Source organism: Schistocerca nitens, chromosome 3, assembly GCF_023898315.1.
Source record: "Schistocerca nitens isolate TAMUIC-IGC-003100 chromosome 3, iqSchNite1.1, whole genome shotgun sequence".
Taxonomy (NCBI): domain Eukaryota; kingdom Metazoa; phylum Arthropoda; class Insecta; order Orthoptera; family Acrididae; genus Schistocerca; species Schistocerca nitens.
This window is the reverse complement of record NC_064616.1, coordinates 746,534,967-746,555,132: the sequence shown is the minus strand read 5'-3', so window position 1 is coordinate 746,555,132 and position 20,166 is coordinate 746,534,967. Positions and strand designations below refer to the sequence as shown.

The following is a 20,166-nucleotide window of genomic DNA, read 5'->3' as shown; positions in this document are numbered from 1 at the left end:
TTCCAAGCATCAAGGAAACTTGCGGTCTCCAAAAAGATCGTAATGCTCAAGCATAGAACGCGGTCTATAATTGTGCAACAGATTGGCAACAGCTATATAAGGCTATAGTCATGTGCGTCTGTTCAAAGATATGTTTGGAAATGGGAATAACCCACGCCATTTTTCCATCGCTTGTGATGCTTCCTTGCTCTAGCAACCTACCATAAACTGCTTCTAGAAGGATAGCAAGCTCTTTTAAGTACTCTATATATAATACGGGTCCAGTTGCCTTTCGCCCGCATCTCGTGGTCGTGCGGTAGCGTTCTCGCTTCCCACGCCCGGGTTCCCGGGTTCGATTCCCGGCGGGGTCAGAGATTTTCTCTGCCTCGTGATGGCTGGGTGTTGTGTGATGTCCTTAGGTTAGTTAGGTTTAAGTAGTTCTAAGTTCTAGGGGACTGATGACCATAGATGTTAAGTCCCATAGTGCTCAGAGCCATTTTCCAGTTGCCTTTCCTTTGATGAGCGAATATAAGTGATTTTCTATTCAGCCATCACTTCTCCCAATATCTCACGAAACTACGATCAGTACGGTACTGCGATCTTCTACAGTGAAACAGTTTGGGAATAGCGATTTTAGTATTTCAGGCTTCTGTCTGCAATCCTTATGCTGCATACCAGTGAGATCACATAGCGCCTGTGTGCAATTTGTTAACTAAAGCTGGTCAGTTGACAGAAAGGGTAGCGAGGAGCGGATGAACCAAGCCCGACCCCCATATAAGAATGCCAAGGGGTGAGGAGCCGTGTAGGGGGAACACGCCACACCTGTCAGTCGCAGTTCAGGCGCCTTAACCTGTGCTGCATGCTTTCTCAACAGTAGATGTTGCACACGGAGGTAAAATCCGCTTAAATGTTATTCGTAATCTAAACTGAAACTGTTATGCATATGGATGTCTGATATACACTGATCAGCCATAACACTATGACCACCGACCTACAATCGATATAAACCCGTCCAGGTGATAGCAGCGTCACCTAGTGAGGAATAACTGCTAGGCAGACACACACGGTGCATGAAGTATCAGTGAGTGTGCTGTCCATGTGTAGAATGTAGATAGTGTCGGAAGTTTCATGCGGCTTTTCGCGGATGATGCTGTAGTATACAGAGAAGTTGCAGCATTAGAAAATTGCAGCGAAATGCAGGAAGATCTGCAGCTGGTAGGCACTTGGTGCAGGGAGTGACAACTGACCCTTAACGTAGACAAATGTAATGTATTGCGAATACATAGAAAGAAGGATCCTTTATCGTATGATTATATGATAGCGGAACAAACACTGGTAGCAGTTACTTCTGTAAAATATCTGGGAGTATGCGTACGGACGATTTGAAGAGGAATGATCATATAAAATTGTTGGTAAGGCGGGTGCCAGGTTGAGATTCACTGGGAGAGTCCTTAGAAAATGTAGTCCGTCAACAAAGGAGGTGGCTTACAAAACACTCGTTTGACCTATACTTGAGTATTGCTCATCAGTGTGGGATCCGTACCAGATCGGGTTGATAGAGGAGAATGAGAAGATCCAAAGAAGAACGGCGCGTTTTGTCACAGGGTTATTTGGTAAGCGTGATAGCGTTACGGACATGTTTAGCAAACTCAAGTGGCAGACTCTGCAAGAGAGGCGCTCTGCATCGCGGTGTAGCTTGCTGTCCAGGTTTCGAGAGGGTGCGTTTCTGGATGAGGTATCGAATATATTGCTTCCCCCTACTTATACCTCCCGAGGAGATCACGAATGTAAAATTAGAGAGATTAGAGCGCGCACGGAGGCTTTCCGGCAGTCGTTCTTCCCGCGAACCATACGCGACTGGAACAGGAAAGGGAGGTAATGACAGTGGCACGTAAAGTGCCCTCCGCCACACACCGTTGGGTGGCTTGCGGAGTATAAATGTAGATGTAGTTGGAGAAGGCATGCGATCTATCTGAGTTTGACCGAGGGCAGATACTGATGGCCCGGAGGCTCGACACGTGCATTTCGGAAACTGCACGACTTGTCGGGTGTTTGAGGATTGCTGTGATGAGTGTCTTCAACACGTGGTGAAACCACGTCCAAACGTCGTGGGGTTGGGCACCTCATTACAGATGTCAGACGTCGTAGGCTGGGCAGACTGTCGAAAGAGGACAGGCGGCGAACTGTAGCAGAATTAACATCAGACTTTAATGCTGAGTACAAGTGTGTCTGAACACACAATGCACCAAACGCTCCTAACAATGGGCATCTGCAGTTGACGACCCATGCGTGTGCCAATGCTCCCACGACATCGGCAACTACGACTGAAATGAGTATGTGACCATCGGCACTGAACATTGCCATAGTGGCAGAGCGTAGCATGGTCTGACGAATCCCGGTACCTTCTTCATCGTGCCGATTGGAGGGCGCAAATCTATCATCTTCCGCGGGAACAGCTCCCTGACACCTGTACGGCGCCGGCCGGTGTGGCCGTGCGGTTCTAGGCGCTTCAGTCTGGAACCGCGAGACCGCTACGGTCGCAGGCTCGAATCCTGCCTAGGGCATGGATGTGTGTGATGTCCTTAGGTTAGTTAGGTTTGAGTAGCTCTAAGTTCTAGGGGACTGACGACCTCAGATGTTAAGTCCCATAGTGCTCAGAGCCATTTGAACCATTTTTGAACCTGTACGGCGGGATGGAGACAAGCTGGTGGTGGCTCCATTATGCTCTGGGGAACATTCACGTGGACATCCATGAGTCCAGTAGAGCTCGTGTCAGGCACCATGACGGCCAAGGAGTATCGTACACTGGTTGCAGATCATGAACATCCCTGCATGACGATCATGTTTCCCGATGGCAGTGACATATTTTAGTAAGATAAATGCGCCATGCCACAAGGTCAGGAGTGTGATGGAGTGGTTCGGGGAACACAGTGGCGAGTTCCAATTGATGTGCTGGCCCCCCAAATCGCCAGATCTGAACCTGATTAAACACATCTGTGATGTGATTGAACGTAGCATCAGAGCTCATCACCACCCTCCCTGGAATTTACGGGATTTAGGTGACTTGTGTGTGCAGATGTGGTACCGACTTCTTCCAGCGACTTACCAAGAACTCACTGCTTCTGTTAAATCACTTCCGCTCCAAACTCTATACCAATTAGGTTCCTTTCACAATATGCTGATGTAATAGCTCAATATGTAACAATCATATACAACCGCTCGCTCGACGAAAGATCCGTGCCCAAAGACTGAAAAGTTGCACAGGTCACACCAATATTCGAGAGAGGTAGTATGAGTAATCCACCAAATTTCAGGCCCATATCTTTAAGGTCGATATGCAGCAGGATTCTGGAACATATATTGTGTTCGAACATTATGAATTGCCTCAAAGAGAGTGGTCTATTGACACATAGTCAACACTGATTTAGAAAACATCGGTCTTGTGAAACCGAACTAACTCTTTATTCACACGAAGTGTTGAGTGCTATTGACAAGGAGTTTCAAACAGATTCCGTAAATCTTGATTTCCAGAAGCCTTTCGACATTGTACCACACAAGCGGCTTGTAGTGAAATTGCGTTCTTATCGAATATCGTCTCAGTTATGTGACTGGATTCGTGATTTCCTCTCAAAGAGGTCACACTTCGTAGTAACTGACGAAAAGTCATCGAGTAAAACAGAAGTGATTTCTGGCGCTCCCCAAGTTAGTGTTATAGGCCCTTTGCTGTTCGCCGGCCGAGGTGGCCGAGCGGTTCTAGGCGCTACAGTCTGGAACCGCGCGACCGTTACGGTCGCAGGTTCGAATCCTGCCTCGGGCATGGATGTGAGTGATGTCCTTAGGTTAGTTAGGTTTAAGTAGTTCTCAGTTCTAGGGGACTAATGACCTCAGAAGTTAAGTCCCATAGTGCTCAGAGCCATTTTTTTGAACCTTTGCTGTTCCTTATCTATATAAACGATTTAGGAGACAGACTGAGCAGCCGTCTTAGGATGTTTGCAGATGATTCTATCGTCTATCGTCTAGTAAAGTCATCAGAATATAAAAACAAACAGCAAAATAATTTAGGAAAGATATCTGTAAGGTGCGAAAATTGGCAATTGATCCTAAATAATGAAAAGCGTGAGGTCATTCACATGAGTGCTAAAAGGAATCCACTAAACTTCGGTTACACGATAAATCAGTCAAATCTGAAGGCCGTAAATTCTATTAAATACCCAGGAATTACAATTACGATCAACTTGAATTGGAAAAAACACATAGAAAATTTTGTGGGGAAGGCAAACCAAAGACTGCGTTTTATTGGCAGAACACTTAGAAAATGTACCGTAACACATCTGCTAATGAGATTGCCTACACTACGCTTGTCCGTCCTCTTTTGGAGTACTGCTGCGCGGTCTGGGATCCTTATCAGATAAGATTGACGGAGTACATCGACAAGTTCAAAGAACTGCAAAACACTTTGTATTATCGCGAAATAGGGGAGAAAGTGTCACTGACATGATACAAGATTTGCGGTGGACATCATTAAAATAAAGGGGCTTTTCGTTGCCGCGGAATCTTCTCACGAAATTTCAAACACCAACCTCCGAATGTGCAAATATTTTGTTGACGCAGACCTACGATCATCGTAACAAAATAAGGGAAATCAGAGCTCCCACGGAAAGATAGAGATGTTCGTTTTTTCCGCGCACTCTTCGATATTGGAATAATAGATAATTATTGTGAAGATGCTTCGATGAATCCTCTACCAGTCACTTAAGTGTGATTTGCTGTGTATCCATGTAGATAGATGTAGATGTAGAACTATCCCATAAAATCCTGTTTACAAAGTATTAAATGATGAATCTAGAGATATTCTTCATCCTGCTATTTATTGCTCTCATACGGACTGTGAAGACGAGATCAGAGTAACTACAGTGCACCCAGAATCACTTAAGAATTATGTGTATTTGTTATTACACACAATGCTGACAATAGGGACCAGTATGAGTGAATGGGGTTTAGGGTGTCTGGACCCCCCTCCCCCCCCCCCAACCCCCACCCTTATCTTACGCGAAAAACGGGAATATTACCCGAATATCCGCTTTGTGAAACCCGTGCCACATTTTAATAGTCACGCACTGTAATTGATTGATTGATTGAGACAGCAACAAACTATGGAGTTGCGATGCAATAAAGGATATCTGTGCTCTGTATTGGGGTTTCACCTCTCCCGCATCCCCTTCCTCCCTTCATGGGCCCACCCCATCGCTATGCGCACAACGGGCTGAAGCCAGTGTGATGTGCAGTTTCGCTTTGGGCAGTCAACAATTAACGGTGAAAGTTTCGGGCGTCTTGAGTCAACTGAGCTTAAACTTCGCGTGCTTGTGTTTAATTAGTCACGCTTGAAAAAACAATGAAACGGACAAGTCAGAAATCTGTTTTGGGGTTAGATCATCGAGGAAGGTGTTTCAGCTCAAGCACTGGCAGCAACGATTATAACGCATTTAATATCTTATGACTTGGATATGGATAAATTTATTGGACAGGGTTTTGATGTCACTACAGTGATGAGCGGCCGGTTACGAGGCGTGAGAACAACATTAGTAGAACGATACCCAAGAGCGCAATTCGTACACTGTGTGGCGCACGTTCTTAATTTAGTTCCAGCGCATTCACGCGTGACACCGATGATAAGGAATTGTATCGGAACTATGAAAACTGCAGTAAACTTTTTTCGACAATCTCCACTTCCGGACAACCTTTTGAAGAAAATTGTGGGACAAATTAACTCTTCTCATTTGACGCTTATCACCTTTTGTAAGACGCGGTGGACCGAAAAGCATGTGGTTGTCTAAAGATTTGCAGAAATGCTTCCTGTAGTGCGCGCAACGCTTGGCACTTCAAGACGATGCATGTAGGGATGTCGCCACTTAAGCATACCAACTGCAGACCACCTTAGAAAATAGTCAATGTATTGTGTCGAAATTATACGAACAAAAGCTTTTTCGTATAGAGCGAAGCTAAACAAAGCAATGCAAAAGGTCAGTGTTGGCTTGACCAATGCTTGCAGCTATGCGAAAACAATCAAATAAATAAAAAATTAAATATTCGTAATGAAAGTCAATTCTCATTCCTTTTCGAGCAGGCTAAACAGATGACTCCAAGTGACATAGCTGTTCCAAGAACGACTGGAAGGCGAACCTAGCGCAGCAATGTACCAGCATAAACTGCCGAAACATATTACCGCCGATATGTATTTTGCCCTTTTATTGGCATGTGAGTATGGAACTCGATACTTGTTTTAAACATGAAGAAACGATCGAAGGGATTTAGATGCTTTTGTCTGAGAAAACCAGTAACGACTCCAGGACAAAAAAAGTCTTAAAAGATAGCACAAATACTTCTGGGTGGAAAATGCTGGCACAGAACTTCCGAGTGAATATGGGATATGGCAAAATCACTGGAAAAGTGTAGAGAAAAAATATGCCACTGCAAGAGAAGCTATTGATCAGTGCAATCAACAGTTTTTCCCTTTGATAAAAAAGCTTCTCATCATTTTAGACACACTCCCTTTGTCACTGTGACCCCAGATAGATGTTTCTCCTCTTTAATGAGGCTACAAACTTATGTCAGAAATAAAATGGGAGATGAAAGACTTACTGGTCTTGCTCTAATGACTGTTCATCTTGATCTGGCAGTGCATCCAGTTTCCGAAGAAATCATAAATAAATTTACAGTAAGACATGAAAGGCAAGTCCTTTTTGTTATTTACTAAATTACAGTAACTTATGACCCAAAGTTACTGCCAAATGTCAAAGTGTCACAAACGTAAATATAAACATAGAATACTGTAATATTTTATTATATAACAAAGTTAATTATATATTTTAATAATATTTAAAAACCTAAAATTTTACATTTGTTTCTTCTGCCATTCATAAATACCTTATTACAGACATTATGTATTTTTTATTTGAAAGTGCCTAGGTTAATTAGTGCCTTACCGCAGCTTTAGTTGCACCTTATTACAGACATTATGTATTTTTTATTTGAAAGTGCCTAGGTTAATTAGTGCCTAACCGCAGCTTTACTTACATGTGATGTGTATTCTAATGTGCTTATGGGATTTTTAATTTCCAACTGATTGATTTTATTGGGGGAAACAACGGTGACTTTTTATGGCATGAATGAAATTATGGGCCGAATCCAGTTTACTTTCCTAAAGTCCAGTGTTCGACACTCCCCTTTTAAAAGTGATAGGTATGTCATTGTCAGACAACGTTATATATATATATATATATATATATATATATAAGAAAAAAACTTTACCTACCTCAAAACACTTTCACCCACTCTACAGGCGAATTATTGAATGATAATTTTTTTATTCATTTGTTTTGTTTTATCATGAGTTACACTGATCCTAGTAGCATTACAGTAGTTAGGATATGACATGAGTCCGTTTTTTTACAGTATTTACAATTATAAATTTTGCATAAGATTTACAGTAATGGATATAGTTGAATAAAATGTGATAAATTTATAATAATGCTCATATCAACTAAAGTTACATTATAATACATAAAAATAAATATGGTACATAATTGAACAACACATCAGAATTAATATTTACACATACACTTTGAGAAATTTATATCAGTAATATCTTAATATTTGAAAATTAATATAGATTTATGACAAAAATAATTCATATTTATGCTCAAACTAAATTTAATGACTCAGTTATACAATAACTACACACATGCATGCTCATTTGTGCTAAAAACCCACCAGTTGAGTGGAATGACTTTTGTAACTGGTATTCTTTCGACTTGCTCTTGAATTTTGGTGTTTCAGGGGCAACACTCTTCATTTCTATAGGTATAGCATTGAAAACTTTCATTCCTAAGTAATTACTTCTTTTTGCACAAGGGTAAAGTTTGTCAAGTTACTATGTAAGTCCAGATTTGACCTCATACTATGGCCATGGTATGCATTATTCGTTTTGAAAAGAGAGTGGTTTTTAACAGTGAAACATACATGGGAGGAGATATACTGAGATATCATTGTAAAATCATGTAGTTTTCATAAAAGGTTCCTGCAAGAGCATCTTGGATGAACAGCATTTATAATGCATATAACTCTCTTCTTTTGTCAGGTGTTGATTACCCCAAAACATGATCGCTTAAGACAACAGTGTATCCTTATGTGCATATGATGCAATTATGTGTAAGGCAAAAGTTGTAAAATGAAGTCTTTTTGCCAGATCTAGGATTTGGTTGGGCCAATTTAATTTGATATCAAAATCCAACAAGAACTTAGCAGAATCCATTTGCAGTACGTCATGGCCATTGCACTTCATATTATGTTCCTAATGTGTCACATGAAATTGCACATAACAATAATGATGATGTTTGGTTTGAGGGGCGCTCAACTGCGCGGTTATCAGCACCGTACAAATTCCCAACCTTTGCTCAGTCCAGTTTTGCCACTTTCATGAATGATGAGGACAACACAAACACCCACTTCCCGGGCAGAGAAAATCCACAACCCAGCCGGGAATCAAACCTGGGACCCCGTGATACAGAGGCATCAACACTAGCCACTAGACCATGAGCTGCAGATGTCTTGCCAGAAACCAAACTGACATTGACTGAGAATGTTGTGACTGACAACTAGCCTGAACACCAGTTTCTTTAGGTCTTTGGAAAAACTTGTTAGCAGGGACACTGGGCAGTAATTTGTTACAGTTTTTTCACCATTCTAGAAAAGTGGTTTCACACATGCATATTTCAATCTCAGTGGGACAATATCTTGTGTAGCGATTCACTAAATATGTGACACAGAACTGCACTTATATAAACATGACAGAGCTAAGATTTATTATGGAAATATTATCGACTTCAAAAGAACTTTTTGCTTTCATGTCTTTGACTGTTTTCTTGATCTTATTAAGGATGATATGAGACACATAACTTTGGTTCCATTATCTTTACACAGAAGGGCTAATCCCGTCACTCACTGAGCCTTTGCAGCCAGTTTTCTCAGCAGCTGTTAAAAATATCTCTGGCTATATAGCTGTTGCTATATTTCTACACTGGCTTATATCTTTATCAGAAATACAATCCAATTTTTTTCCCACTCTCCCTGTTTACAACTTGCCACATGGTTTTTACTTTGTGGCTCAAGTTGTTAATTTCAGATATGATGTGCATATTTTGCGGCTTTTTTTATAATTCTTTTTAAAATATTACAGCACAATCAATGGTTCACCTTTTTTATAAGACATCACATACTTTTAGTGATTCTTACAAAGAAACCTTAACTTGTGGTACAATGCTAAATATCCTCTGTCATGCACTTTTGAAGTACTCTGCTTTATGTTTTTCAGTCTCAGCACAACAAAGTAATCTATAACTAAATAGTTTTGCTGGATTTCTCTCCCACAGGGCATATGCTGCACCCTATGGTGCAGAAAGAGAAAACTGTGAACTAAGTGATCGTGATACAAAAGATTTTGATATCAATAATCCACTATATTTTGAGACAACAGGAGACTATGACTTCTATGAACGGTTTGGTGGAAGAATTGCAGGAGACTGTCTTGATGGTAAGCTTAATTTTTTCATGCTTTACAACAATTCAGGGACACCTTCCTCATCCTTTAATTTCTTCTTTATAAACTTTACAATATGGATGCCCCCCCCCCCCCCCCTTCTGTAGTTAATATGATTCACAGAATATGCTCTCTTTTCCAGTTAGTTATGCCCTACCCCCTTCCATGAGTCACATCATATAGCAAACCAAAGTGTGATCATGCAGTGTTTAGTTTACGAACTGATGCTTAATTCCTTGCTGACATCTTAGTTTTGTGACTTTGATCATGATCTTAGGCATCATTTTCTGCATAACAATCCACCATTTGCTGTTGGAAACATCATCAGTGGCTATGTAACTAGGTTTTTGAATCTCCAAATGTAATTCCTCTGAAATTGCATATTTTCTTAAGCATGCATCATCTGAGAATTTGAACACATTTCCATATCCTCTGATGTCTTCCATGATTAGACCCATAATAATCTGCAGAAAAATGCCTAAGGTCATGGTGTAAATCTAAAAAATCACTTGTCATTGAGAATTCACACTTCTAAAATTGCAGAAAATAAACAGACGAAAGTGCTGGCAGGTCGATCACACACAAACATACACACGAAATTCTAGCTTTCGCAACCAACGGTTGCTTCGTCAGGAAAGAGGGAAGGAGAGGGAAAGATGAAAGGATGTGGGTTTTAAGGGAGAGGGTAAGGAGTCATTCCATGTAAAGGCTTACAAATGTCTGCTTGTGTCTGTGTATGTGCGGATGGATATGTGTGTGTGTGTGCGAGTGTATACCTGTCCTTTTTTCCCCCAAGGTAAGTCTTTCCGCTCCCGGGATTGGAATGACTCCTTACCCTCTCCTTTAAAACCCACATCCTTTCATCTTTCCCCCTCCTTCCCTCTTTCCTGACGAAGCAACCATTGGTTGCGAAAGCTAGAATTTCGTGTGTATGTTTGTGTTTGTTTGTGTGTGATCGACCTGCCAGCACTTTTGTTTGGTAAGTCACATCATCTTTGTTTTTAGATATATTTTTCCCTCGTGGAATGTTTCCCTCTATTATATTCAGAAAATAAAAAGTGTTGAAAACTTCTGTCATTGGATTCTATTATACTTGGTTCATCACTGTTTTGATATTTTTGAAGAAAGAACATTTCATGGTATAGCCTCTGAAGTGTGGCAGGTGCTTGTTATATGAATTTTCCCCTTAGCTCAAGATTACTTTAGTATCCCTAGCACTATCTATAACCTTCCTTTCTTTTTAGTACATTCAATCTCTCTCTCTCTCTCTCTCTCTCTCTCTCTCTCTCTCTCTCTCTGCTCTGCTCTGCTCTGCCTATGAGTCTTGCATTCAGGATGATGACAGTCCACATCTGGCCATCTTGATTCAGATTTTCAGGGATTTCTCTAAATCACTCCAGGAAAATGCTGAGATAATCCCTCTGAAATCACACTATGAAGAGGTGTGAAAGTATGGATTGGGAGGGGTGACAGGACATGGGAAGGGGAAACTGTTGGCTCGAAGATGTGGGGACAGTGGGTAAGTGGAGAATGAGGCCATGAGGATTATGGAAGCAAAGGATATTTTGCAAGAATAACTCACACCTACAAGTACATAGTTCAGGAAAGTTGATGCTGGGTGTAAGGATCCTAATAGCACAGATTGTGAAGCAGCTATTGAACTTAAGCATGTTGTGCTCAGCAGCATGTTGTGCCACTAGATGGTAAACTTTGTTCTTGGCCACAGTTTGACAGTGGCTATTCATTCTGCTGGACATATGACTGGTTGTCATGCTGACATAGAAGCCTGTGCAGTGGCTGTAGTAGAGATGATGTAACACATGGCTGCTTTCACAGGTTGTCGTGCCTGTGATGGCACAAGATAAGTCTGTGACATGACTGGAGTTGTAAATGCTGAATGGGTGAAACAGACAGGTCTTGCAACTGTGTCTTCCACAAGGATATGACACTTATGGCAAGAGGTTGGCAGTGGGAGTGGCGTAAGGATGGACTACAATACCGTGTAAGGTGCATGGGTGATGGAATATCATTTTAGGATAGATGAGAAGGAACTTGGGTAGGATCTCCCCCATTTTCAGGCATGATGACAGATAGTCAAAGCTCTGGCAGGGGTATGGTTATTTACTACCCCAGGCCAGGGTGATGTTGGGTGATGATATGGGTGCTCCTTTGTAGAGGATTCATGGGGTTGGTGGGAGGATTTGGGTGTGTGAGAATATGGCATACGCAATCTGTCTGCGGATTAGGTTTGGTGGGTAGTGCTTGTCTGTGGTGGTCCTCTTGAGACCTTCAGGTTCACCCATGGGTGGCCAGGCTTCATGGTAGCGATTTTTTTGGTGTGGGTTCTGTCAAAATGCAGGTACTGTCAGTCGTTTGTGAGTTTAATATGGACAGCGGTGTGTATGGAGCCATCAGAGAGGTGGAAGTAAACATTCAAGAAGGTGGCACATTGGCTGAGGAGGACCAGCCTAAGTGGATGGGAGGGAATGTGTTGAGGCTGTGGAGGAATGAGGACAGGGTGTCTTGGCCCCAAGTCCAGTTCGTGAAGATATCGTATATCAGCCTGGACCAGACAAGAGGTTAGGGGTCTTGGGAGGCTAGGAAGGTTTCCTTTAGATGACCCATGAACAGGATGGCATAGGAAGCAGCTGTGCAGCTGCCCATGGCTGTGCCGCTGTTTTTTTTTATATACCTTCCCCTTGAAGGAGTAGCAGTTTTGTGTGAAGTTATAGCTGGTAAGGCTTATTAGGAATGGGGCAGTGGGTTTTGAGTTGGAAGGACATTGGGAGAGGTAGTGTTCAATAGTGGCATGGCCATGGGCATGAGGAATGTCAGTATATAGGGAAGTGTCATCAACAGTGGTGAGTAGGGGTCCAGGTGGTAAAGGGGTGGGGATGTTAGAGAGTCAGTGAAGGAAGAGGCTGGTATCTTTGATGTGAGAGGCTAGGCTTCAGGCAATTGTTGGTCAAAAGAGCAGAAACTCCTTCGGTGTGAGTACAATAACCAGCTACAATGGGGCATCCAGGATTGATGGTTTGTGGATTTTGGGGAGCATGTAGAAAATGGGTGTCATGGTGTCACTGGAGTGAGCAGAGAGGTGGACTCAGCGGACAGATTCTGGGATATACATAAAGATTTCAGTAGTGGTTGGAGGTTACATTGGACTGCTGAGATGGGATCAGTATGGCAGAGCTTGTAGATGAATGAGCCATACAGTTGGTAGTAGCCTTCTGGCAGGTAGTCACTATGATTCATCACTACAGTGGTAGAACCTTTGTCTGCAGGGAGTATTATTAAATTAAGGTTTGTTTTGATGTTGTGAATAGTTGTCCTTTCTTCTATTGAGAGATTTGCATTCTTGGGAAGGTACCTGGGGAAGGATGGTGGGCCCAAGTTGGAAGTAAGGAACTCTTGAAAGGTGGCCCATGGGATGGCTAGGTGGGAGGGAGGAGGGTCGCAGTTGATGTGTTAGACCATCAAAATCCTGAGCTAGTTGGAGGGCCCTGCTCATAATGCTCCAAATGTTCTCATTTATGGAGAGGTCTGGTGACTTTGCTGACTGAGGTAGGGTTTGGCAAGCATGAAGACAAGCAATAGAAACTCTCACTGTGGACAGAAGGGCATTCTTGATGCAATGTAAGCCCCGGGTGGCTTACCATGAAGGGCAACATAATGGGGTATAGAGTAACGTTGAAGTACCACTGTGCTGTAAGGGTGGTGCGGATGACAGCCAAAGTGGCCAACCAAGAAAAGGCATGCCAAACCACCAATCCAGGTTTTCTAGCATTATGGCAGGCATTAGCCAGGTTGGTATCCCACTTGTGTCTGGGACATCTCCCAACACGTCTTTGCTGGGCATCAGGGCTCAATTCGAAGCAGGATTCAACACTCAAGACAGTTCTACTCAAGAGATTCCAGGCCAGAGATGTGTCTGTAAAGACCCTGGACAGTGGCGGGATGCCATCCTGAATGTTGTCTGCTATATGGCCTGACAATCAAGGGTGATGATCTGGTGTGCCATTTCTTTTCATAGGAGGACCCCTTTGGTTGTCATCCACAGCACCCTTACAGTACACCTGTATGTCACCAGTATTCCACTCCCCATTTTGTTGCCCTTTATGGCAAGCCATCCTGGGCTTACATTTCAGCAAGATAAAGTCCACCTGCATAGGCTAAAGCATCTACTGCTTGTCTTCGTGCTTGCCAAACCCTACCTCAGTCAGCAATGTCACTGGATCTCTCCCCAATTGAGATCATGTGGAGCACTATGGTTGGTTGGTTTGTGGGATTAAAGGGCCAGACTGCTACGGTCATCAGTCCTGGAGCACTATGGGCTGAGCTCACCAACCATCTCAGGATTTTCATGAATGAACACACAATTTGGACAGAATCTGGCACAATGTACCTCAGGAGGACATTCAACAACTCTATCAATGCTAAGCTGAATAACTGCTCACGTAATGGCCAGAGATGGACCAACACATTACTGACTCACTCAATTTGCGAAGCTCCTTCTCTTTAGTAAATTATCCATCTTTTCTGAAATTGTATTCATTTTTTTGTCTGCACATCACTCCAATTGATTTCCATCCCATTCAGATCATTCCACCATGGTGCATATCTTTTTGTTTTTCCACATTATCACATCCTATAGCATGCAGACATCTAGGTCATAGTTCAAGGACTTTTACTTCTCTAAAGTGCTACTGGATTCATGATTATAGGCATTAGAAACATTAATAAACATGTAAAAAATGTGACAGAAAGGTCAAGGTCAGTTTTTTATATATACTTATACATAAGGGATCATTTTTCAGATATCCAGATCAGTACCTATCTTGAAAAAGTAATTTAAGAATTTTTCCAATTTTGAAATTGTTTTTAAATACATTGTATTGTTATTGAAATAATGAATAAAATATTCATTTTGTTATTTTGTTCATACACAGTCAGCCAGCAATGTAGTGAAGATGGAATGGAATTTACTCTTAGAACACCTGAGGGATTCTTTGGCCGCATCTATACATATGGTTTCTATGATCGCTGTTTCTTCCGGGGGAATGGAGGAACACTGAATGTTTTGAGAATAAGTGGTGCACAGGGCTACCCAGAATGTGGAACACAAAGGGTTTGTTGATGAGAAAATATCATTTTCATTTTTTCATAAAAATAGTAAAACTATTTCACCGTGTCGTTTACATTGTGGTTTCAGTTTTAAATTTAGATTTTTTTGATCAGTATGTAACATTCATGTTTGATAATAAATTTCCATGAGAAATCTATTTCATATCTAAGGCATTGTGTGCTTCTGTTTCACAGAATGGCATCTTGAGTTAAAGTTAATGCACATTTGTTAACTTCAGCTTCTTTTAAAATTTTCCAACTGTGACAGTAGACAGCTTCCAATTGGTAGTTTTATTTTTTAACTAAGAAATCATTTGAATAGACAACTGGCTGCCACTGAAGGTCTCATTCTGGATCTGTGTTATATTTCATGTCAAGTCTGCTGTTATTAAATCACCATACAGATGCAACACTAATTAATTTGTAATCCTTATTTTCTTATTGGTTAATTTTTTATGCTATATATCATTAATCAATCTTTATTATCTTACTTACATGAACTGTTGAACTATAATTTGAATGTTTCTGTGGTTTGTTTGTGAGCAATAACTACAATTTGCCTGTCTAAATAAAACTGACATATTCTATTTATCCTTGTTGCAACTTTGTCTCACCAGATCTTTGGATATTTTTTCTTCCTATCAAGTCAATCCAAAAAATAACATTTTTATCCTGCAAGGCTTATTTGTATTTCTGTATTGCACCAACATCCTGCATATGATACTGTCTTTTCAGACTTCCTATGACAATCTACATTAATTACAACATACTTTTCCTTAAACAGAAATAACATCAAAATATGTGTTTCCGTCTATTCATGGATTATGCAAAATTACATCTGTACAACTGTTTGTGATATATTTAATTGATTCTGAAGCAGCAGTCAACAAACCACTTAGGTAAATAAATCACAAACACCCTCAAAATTCATATCCAGAGCAATTTGTATGTAAGACCTTGGATGTCTTCCTGGATAGTATACACTAGTGCAAAATGAGTATCTTGTAGCAATTGTCTCACATGAATGAAGTTTTATTCACATACACAGTTTTATTCACATACACAGGGTGTGTATAATGTACTATTACAATCACAGTATCATACACCAATGCACAGATGATCTTGGACAACTGTTCTAACATATCATATGCCCTCCTCTAGCTGCAGCTCAGACCAGCAATTGGTAATAGAGAAAATAATGTAGGTGTTAGCTGTCACCTTGCAAGAGATAGTGTTCCATACTGGTTCCACTTGCTGAAACTTTTAAGCAAAGGATTTAGCCTGTAATACAGACCATACTAGATACAATTCCATCATGTTGTACAAAAGCCCATTGGGAGAGATATCTGCTGTCACAGGCAAAATCATTGAGCTTATTATTGAACCACTACTGCCCATTATAACACATATCTTCAAAAAAATGGCAAGTGTTTTCCCTGAAGCTTGGAAGCAGGCGCTACATAAGCCACTACTTAAAAAGGATGTTGCCACAGCACCCTCTGACTACCAACCTATCTGCCCTCTTTCTGCACTGTCCAGCAACCTACCTAAGTACAAACAATGTACTAGATGAATACCGACCAGATGTCTATAAACATCACAGCACAACATCTGCCTTAATGAAGGTAACAGATGATCTGAAGCTTGCCATGGATACACAAGAGGCAACTGTCATGTGCTTCTTAGACTTCAGAAAAGTCTTTGACACTGTCAGCTTCAAAATTTTACTTGCCAAAATTAGCATCCTGAATTTCTTGTGAAGTGCAGTGCAATGGTTTTGCACATACCTGACGTCTCACCAGTAATGTGTCATGTCCAGCACCATTAACTCACAATGGAGGCAGGCAGTAACGGACATCACCCAGGCTTCAGAACTAAGTCCTATACTTTTTCCACTGTATATCAATGATGTGTCATCAGCTTTGTCCTACTACAAATACCACATGTGCACTGATGACCTTCAATTGTATCTAAGTTCAAAACCTATAAACTTGAAGTGCTATTGAGAATCTCAATACTGACCTGTGTGTGCTATAAAAATTGGTGCAAGATAAAGGTTTAAAAACTCAACCCATCCAAAATCCAGATGGTACTTATTGGTCATTCTAGGCTCATTAGGCTGAAACATCAGGGATCCCTACTACCTGTAATACTAAATGGAACAAATATCAGCTTCTCCCCCTCAGCAAAGAGTCTAGGAGTAATATCAGATGAGAATCAAAATTTGATTCAGCACATAACTGCAATGTGTAAGAAGGCATCAGCATTCCTTCATGTTCTGCCAAAATTTAAAAAGCCTTTCCGTCTTAAAATGAAAAAGAAACTTGTGCAGACACTTATACTTCTACATATTGATTACAGGACTGTTAGCCTGTCTGGTCTTTCTCAGGAAAGCTCACGGCATCTGGAACCAGTTATGAATGCCTGTGTTCATTACATCTGTGATGTTTGACTCTTTTATCATCTTTCACCATCATATGTGCAGCTATACTGGCTGTGTTCAGACAAGCGCAGAGATTTCCATACCCTCTGTCTTCTCTACTGCCTTATCAACATACACTGTCCCTCATATCTCTCCCTCACCATTACACTCTTGTCTGAACAACGTAGCAGAAACACCCATTCCCACCAGAGCAAAAACCTGTCTGTCCCACTCCGTCATTCAGCCACTTTCTCACAGTCCTTCTCAGTAGCAGCAACACAACTCTGGAATAACCTCCCACATTATATTAGAGAAATAAATAATAGAACCAGCTTCAGAAGACGGTTAATGACTTAGCTACTGAAGCAACAATAATGATTACCATCCCCCCTGTACACACTCTTATTATTATTATTATTATTATTATTATTATTATTATTGTTACTATTATCATCATTATCATTTTGACAGTAGCAGCAGCTGTAGAGATACTTGCCAGTATTAGCTTTATTAGTTCACAGTCAGTATTATTTACCCACATTGTCACTACAGAAACTCAGATCATTTTAATAATATTTGTCATATTAAAGTTGTTGATACTTAGGTAACTATGATGCAAGAAAGGTATTATATGTGTGAAACTCTGGTCTGATGTAAGAAAGAGCCTGATGGTCTTAATCAGATGGACTGAAATCAATAAATAAACAAAAATAAAACCAAGTGAATAGGTATGCTAAATGAAACATGTCTGGTTGGAAATGTGTGAAGCCTTCAGTGATTACCGTAGCAGAATTTTATTGAAACATACATTATAAAACCCAAAGAAATTCTGGCCAACTGTAAAGGCTGTGAGCAGCACCAAAGTTAGTGTCCAGAGAGTGATGAACAACACAAGAACTGGAACTGAGGTTAGGAAAGCAAAAGCAAAAGAGGAAGTGTGTAATTCTTCTGTCAAAGGAATTTCCAGGTGTACTGCCCCAGTTTAATTCTTTGATGTAGATATTAGTGTCGGCAGCATTGAGAAAGAGCTAAAATTGAACAAAACTCCAGGGCCCAATGGAATCTCTGTCAGATTCCATACATAATTTGTGGCTACGTTATCTCCTTTTTTAATCATAATATACTGTAATTCACTTAAACAATAAGATGAGCCCAATAAGCTGTGCCCACAGATCACATTTGTCTACAAAAAGGGTAGCAAAAGTGATCCACAAAACTACCCTCTACTATCTTTGATACACATCTGTTGAACAACCTTAGAATATATTCTGAGCTCGAACATAATGAGGTATCTCAAATAGAAAACTTCCTTCATTCCAACCCATATGGATTCTGTGAACACTGATAATGGGAAACCCAGCACACACTTTTTCACATGATATCTTGAAAGCCATACATTAAGGCAATCAGATGGATGCAGTACTTCTTGTCTTCCAAAAAGCGTTTGGCTCAGTACTATGCAACTGGTTATTTATTAAAGTACTATTTTATGGGGGTATCAATGAAAATTTGTGACTCGACTGAAGACCTTTTAATCGTGAGGGTGCAATGTGTTGCGTTGGATGGAGGGTCATCGACAAAATTAGAAGTAACTTCAGTCAGGTGCCAAGGAATAAGTATTGGTTGCCACACCATTAATACACAAATGTCTTGTACATGTGGTGCTCTGCAGTTTGCATTCATAGTGTAAATAAACATATTTATCTATCTGGAGGAGTGCATGGTCTTCAGTTTGTCCTTCATATTAAACACTAACCTGTTGTCATGTGTATCATTTTTCTAATTTTCAAGTCCAGTGTATCTCTGTAAATATAAGTTCCACTCACTACTGTGACATTTCCCCATTTAAGTTCCTCAGTCCATCAAACATATTCATCCACTGTTTTCTTTCTGTTTTGCTCAAAAGTTGTAATTATGATTTTCTCCCCAAATTCCACTATGATTTGCTAACACCAACTCTAAGAAAAATGCAATGAACAGCCTCTCTTTTTAGACTTATGTAGCTGGGAGAAGACTTTTGATTCAGTCCAAAGATCTACTGCATGGACAGTTCTTGCTCACTACTAGTGTGCACCACATTCTGTTGATCCAGTTGAGATCATGATCTGTCAAGTATGGGGTGACTGGAAACATTCTGTACTTACACAACATGTCTGAATTAAATATTGTCATTGTCTTAATTCTGATCTTACATAGACAGGACCATAATTATTTGCATACACTAGCTGTCTTAATATTATGTTTATTAGCCATGCTACATGGAATGTTATTAGATAATTTGGATGTTGATCTTGGATATTACATTGATGAAGGTTTTGTTTGCAATATGACTGAATTTCTCTATGGAAACTAGATTAAGTCATACACTATGTGATCAAAAGTATCTGGACACCTGGCTGAAAATGACTTACAAGTTTGTGGTGCCCTCCATTGGTAATGCTGGAATTCAATATGGTGTTGGCCCACCCTTAGCCTTGATGACAGCTTCCACTCTACAGGCATATGATCAATCAGGTGCTGGAAGGTTTCTTGGGGAATGGCAGCAAGAGACGCAAGCCCCCTTCATGAAAACCACAACCATACTATAACACCACCACCTCCGAATTTTGCTGTTGGCACTACACATGCTGGCAGATGATGTTCACCGCACATTCACCATATTCACCCCCTGCTATCGGATTGCCACATTGTGTACCATGATTCATCATTCCACACAACATTTTTCCAGTGTTCAATTGTCCAATGCTTATGCTCCTTACACCAAGTGAGGTGTTGTTTGGCATTTACTGGTGTGATGTGTGAATTATGAGCAGCCGCTTGACTATGAAATCCAAGTTTTCTCGCCCCCCACCTAACTCTCATAGTACTTGCAGTGGATCCTGATGCAATTTGGAATTTCTGTGTGATGGTCTGGGTAGATGTCTGCCTATTACGCATTATGACCCTCTTCAACTGTCGGTGGTCTCTGTCAGTCAACAGACAAGGTCGGCCTGTACACTTTTGAGCTGTATGTGTCCCTTCATGTTTCCACTTCACTATCACATCG

At 40.8% G+C, this 20,166-nt stretch overlaps 1 protein-coding gene across 1 annotated transcript in view; it reads left to right on the top strand.

The window, feature by feature from the left end:
* The window catches only part of LOC126248733 (uncharacterized), a 172,966-nt gene that overhangs the window by 123,453 nt on the left and 29,347 nt on the right, over positions 1 to 20,166 (top strand). The window contains exons 12-13 of the mRNA XM_049950052.1: positions 9,408 to 9,568; positions 14,524 to 14,702. Of these exons, the coding sequence (XP_049806009.1) occupies positions 9,408 to 9,568; positions 14,524 to 14,702 (340 nt within the window). The remainder of the gene's footprint in view (positions 1 to 9,407; positions 9,569 to 14,523; positions 14,703 to 20,166) is intronic.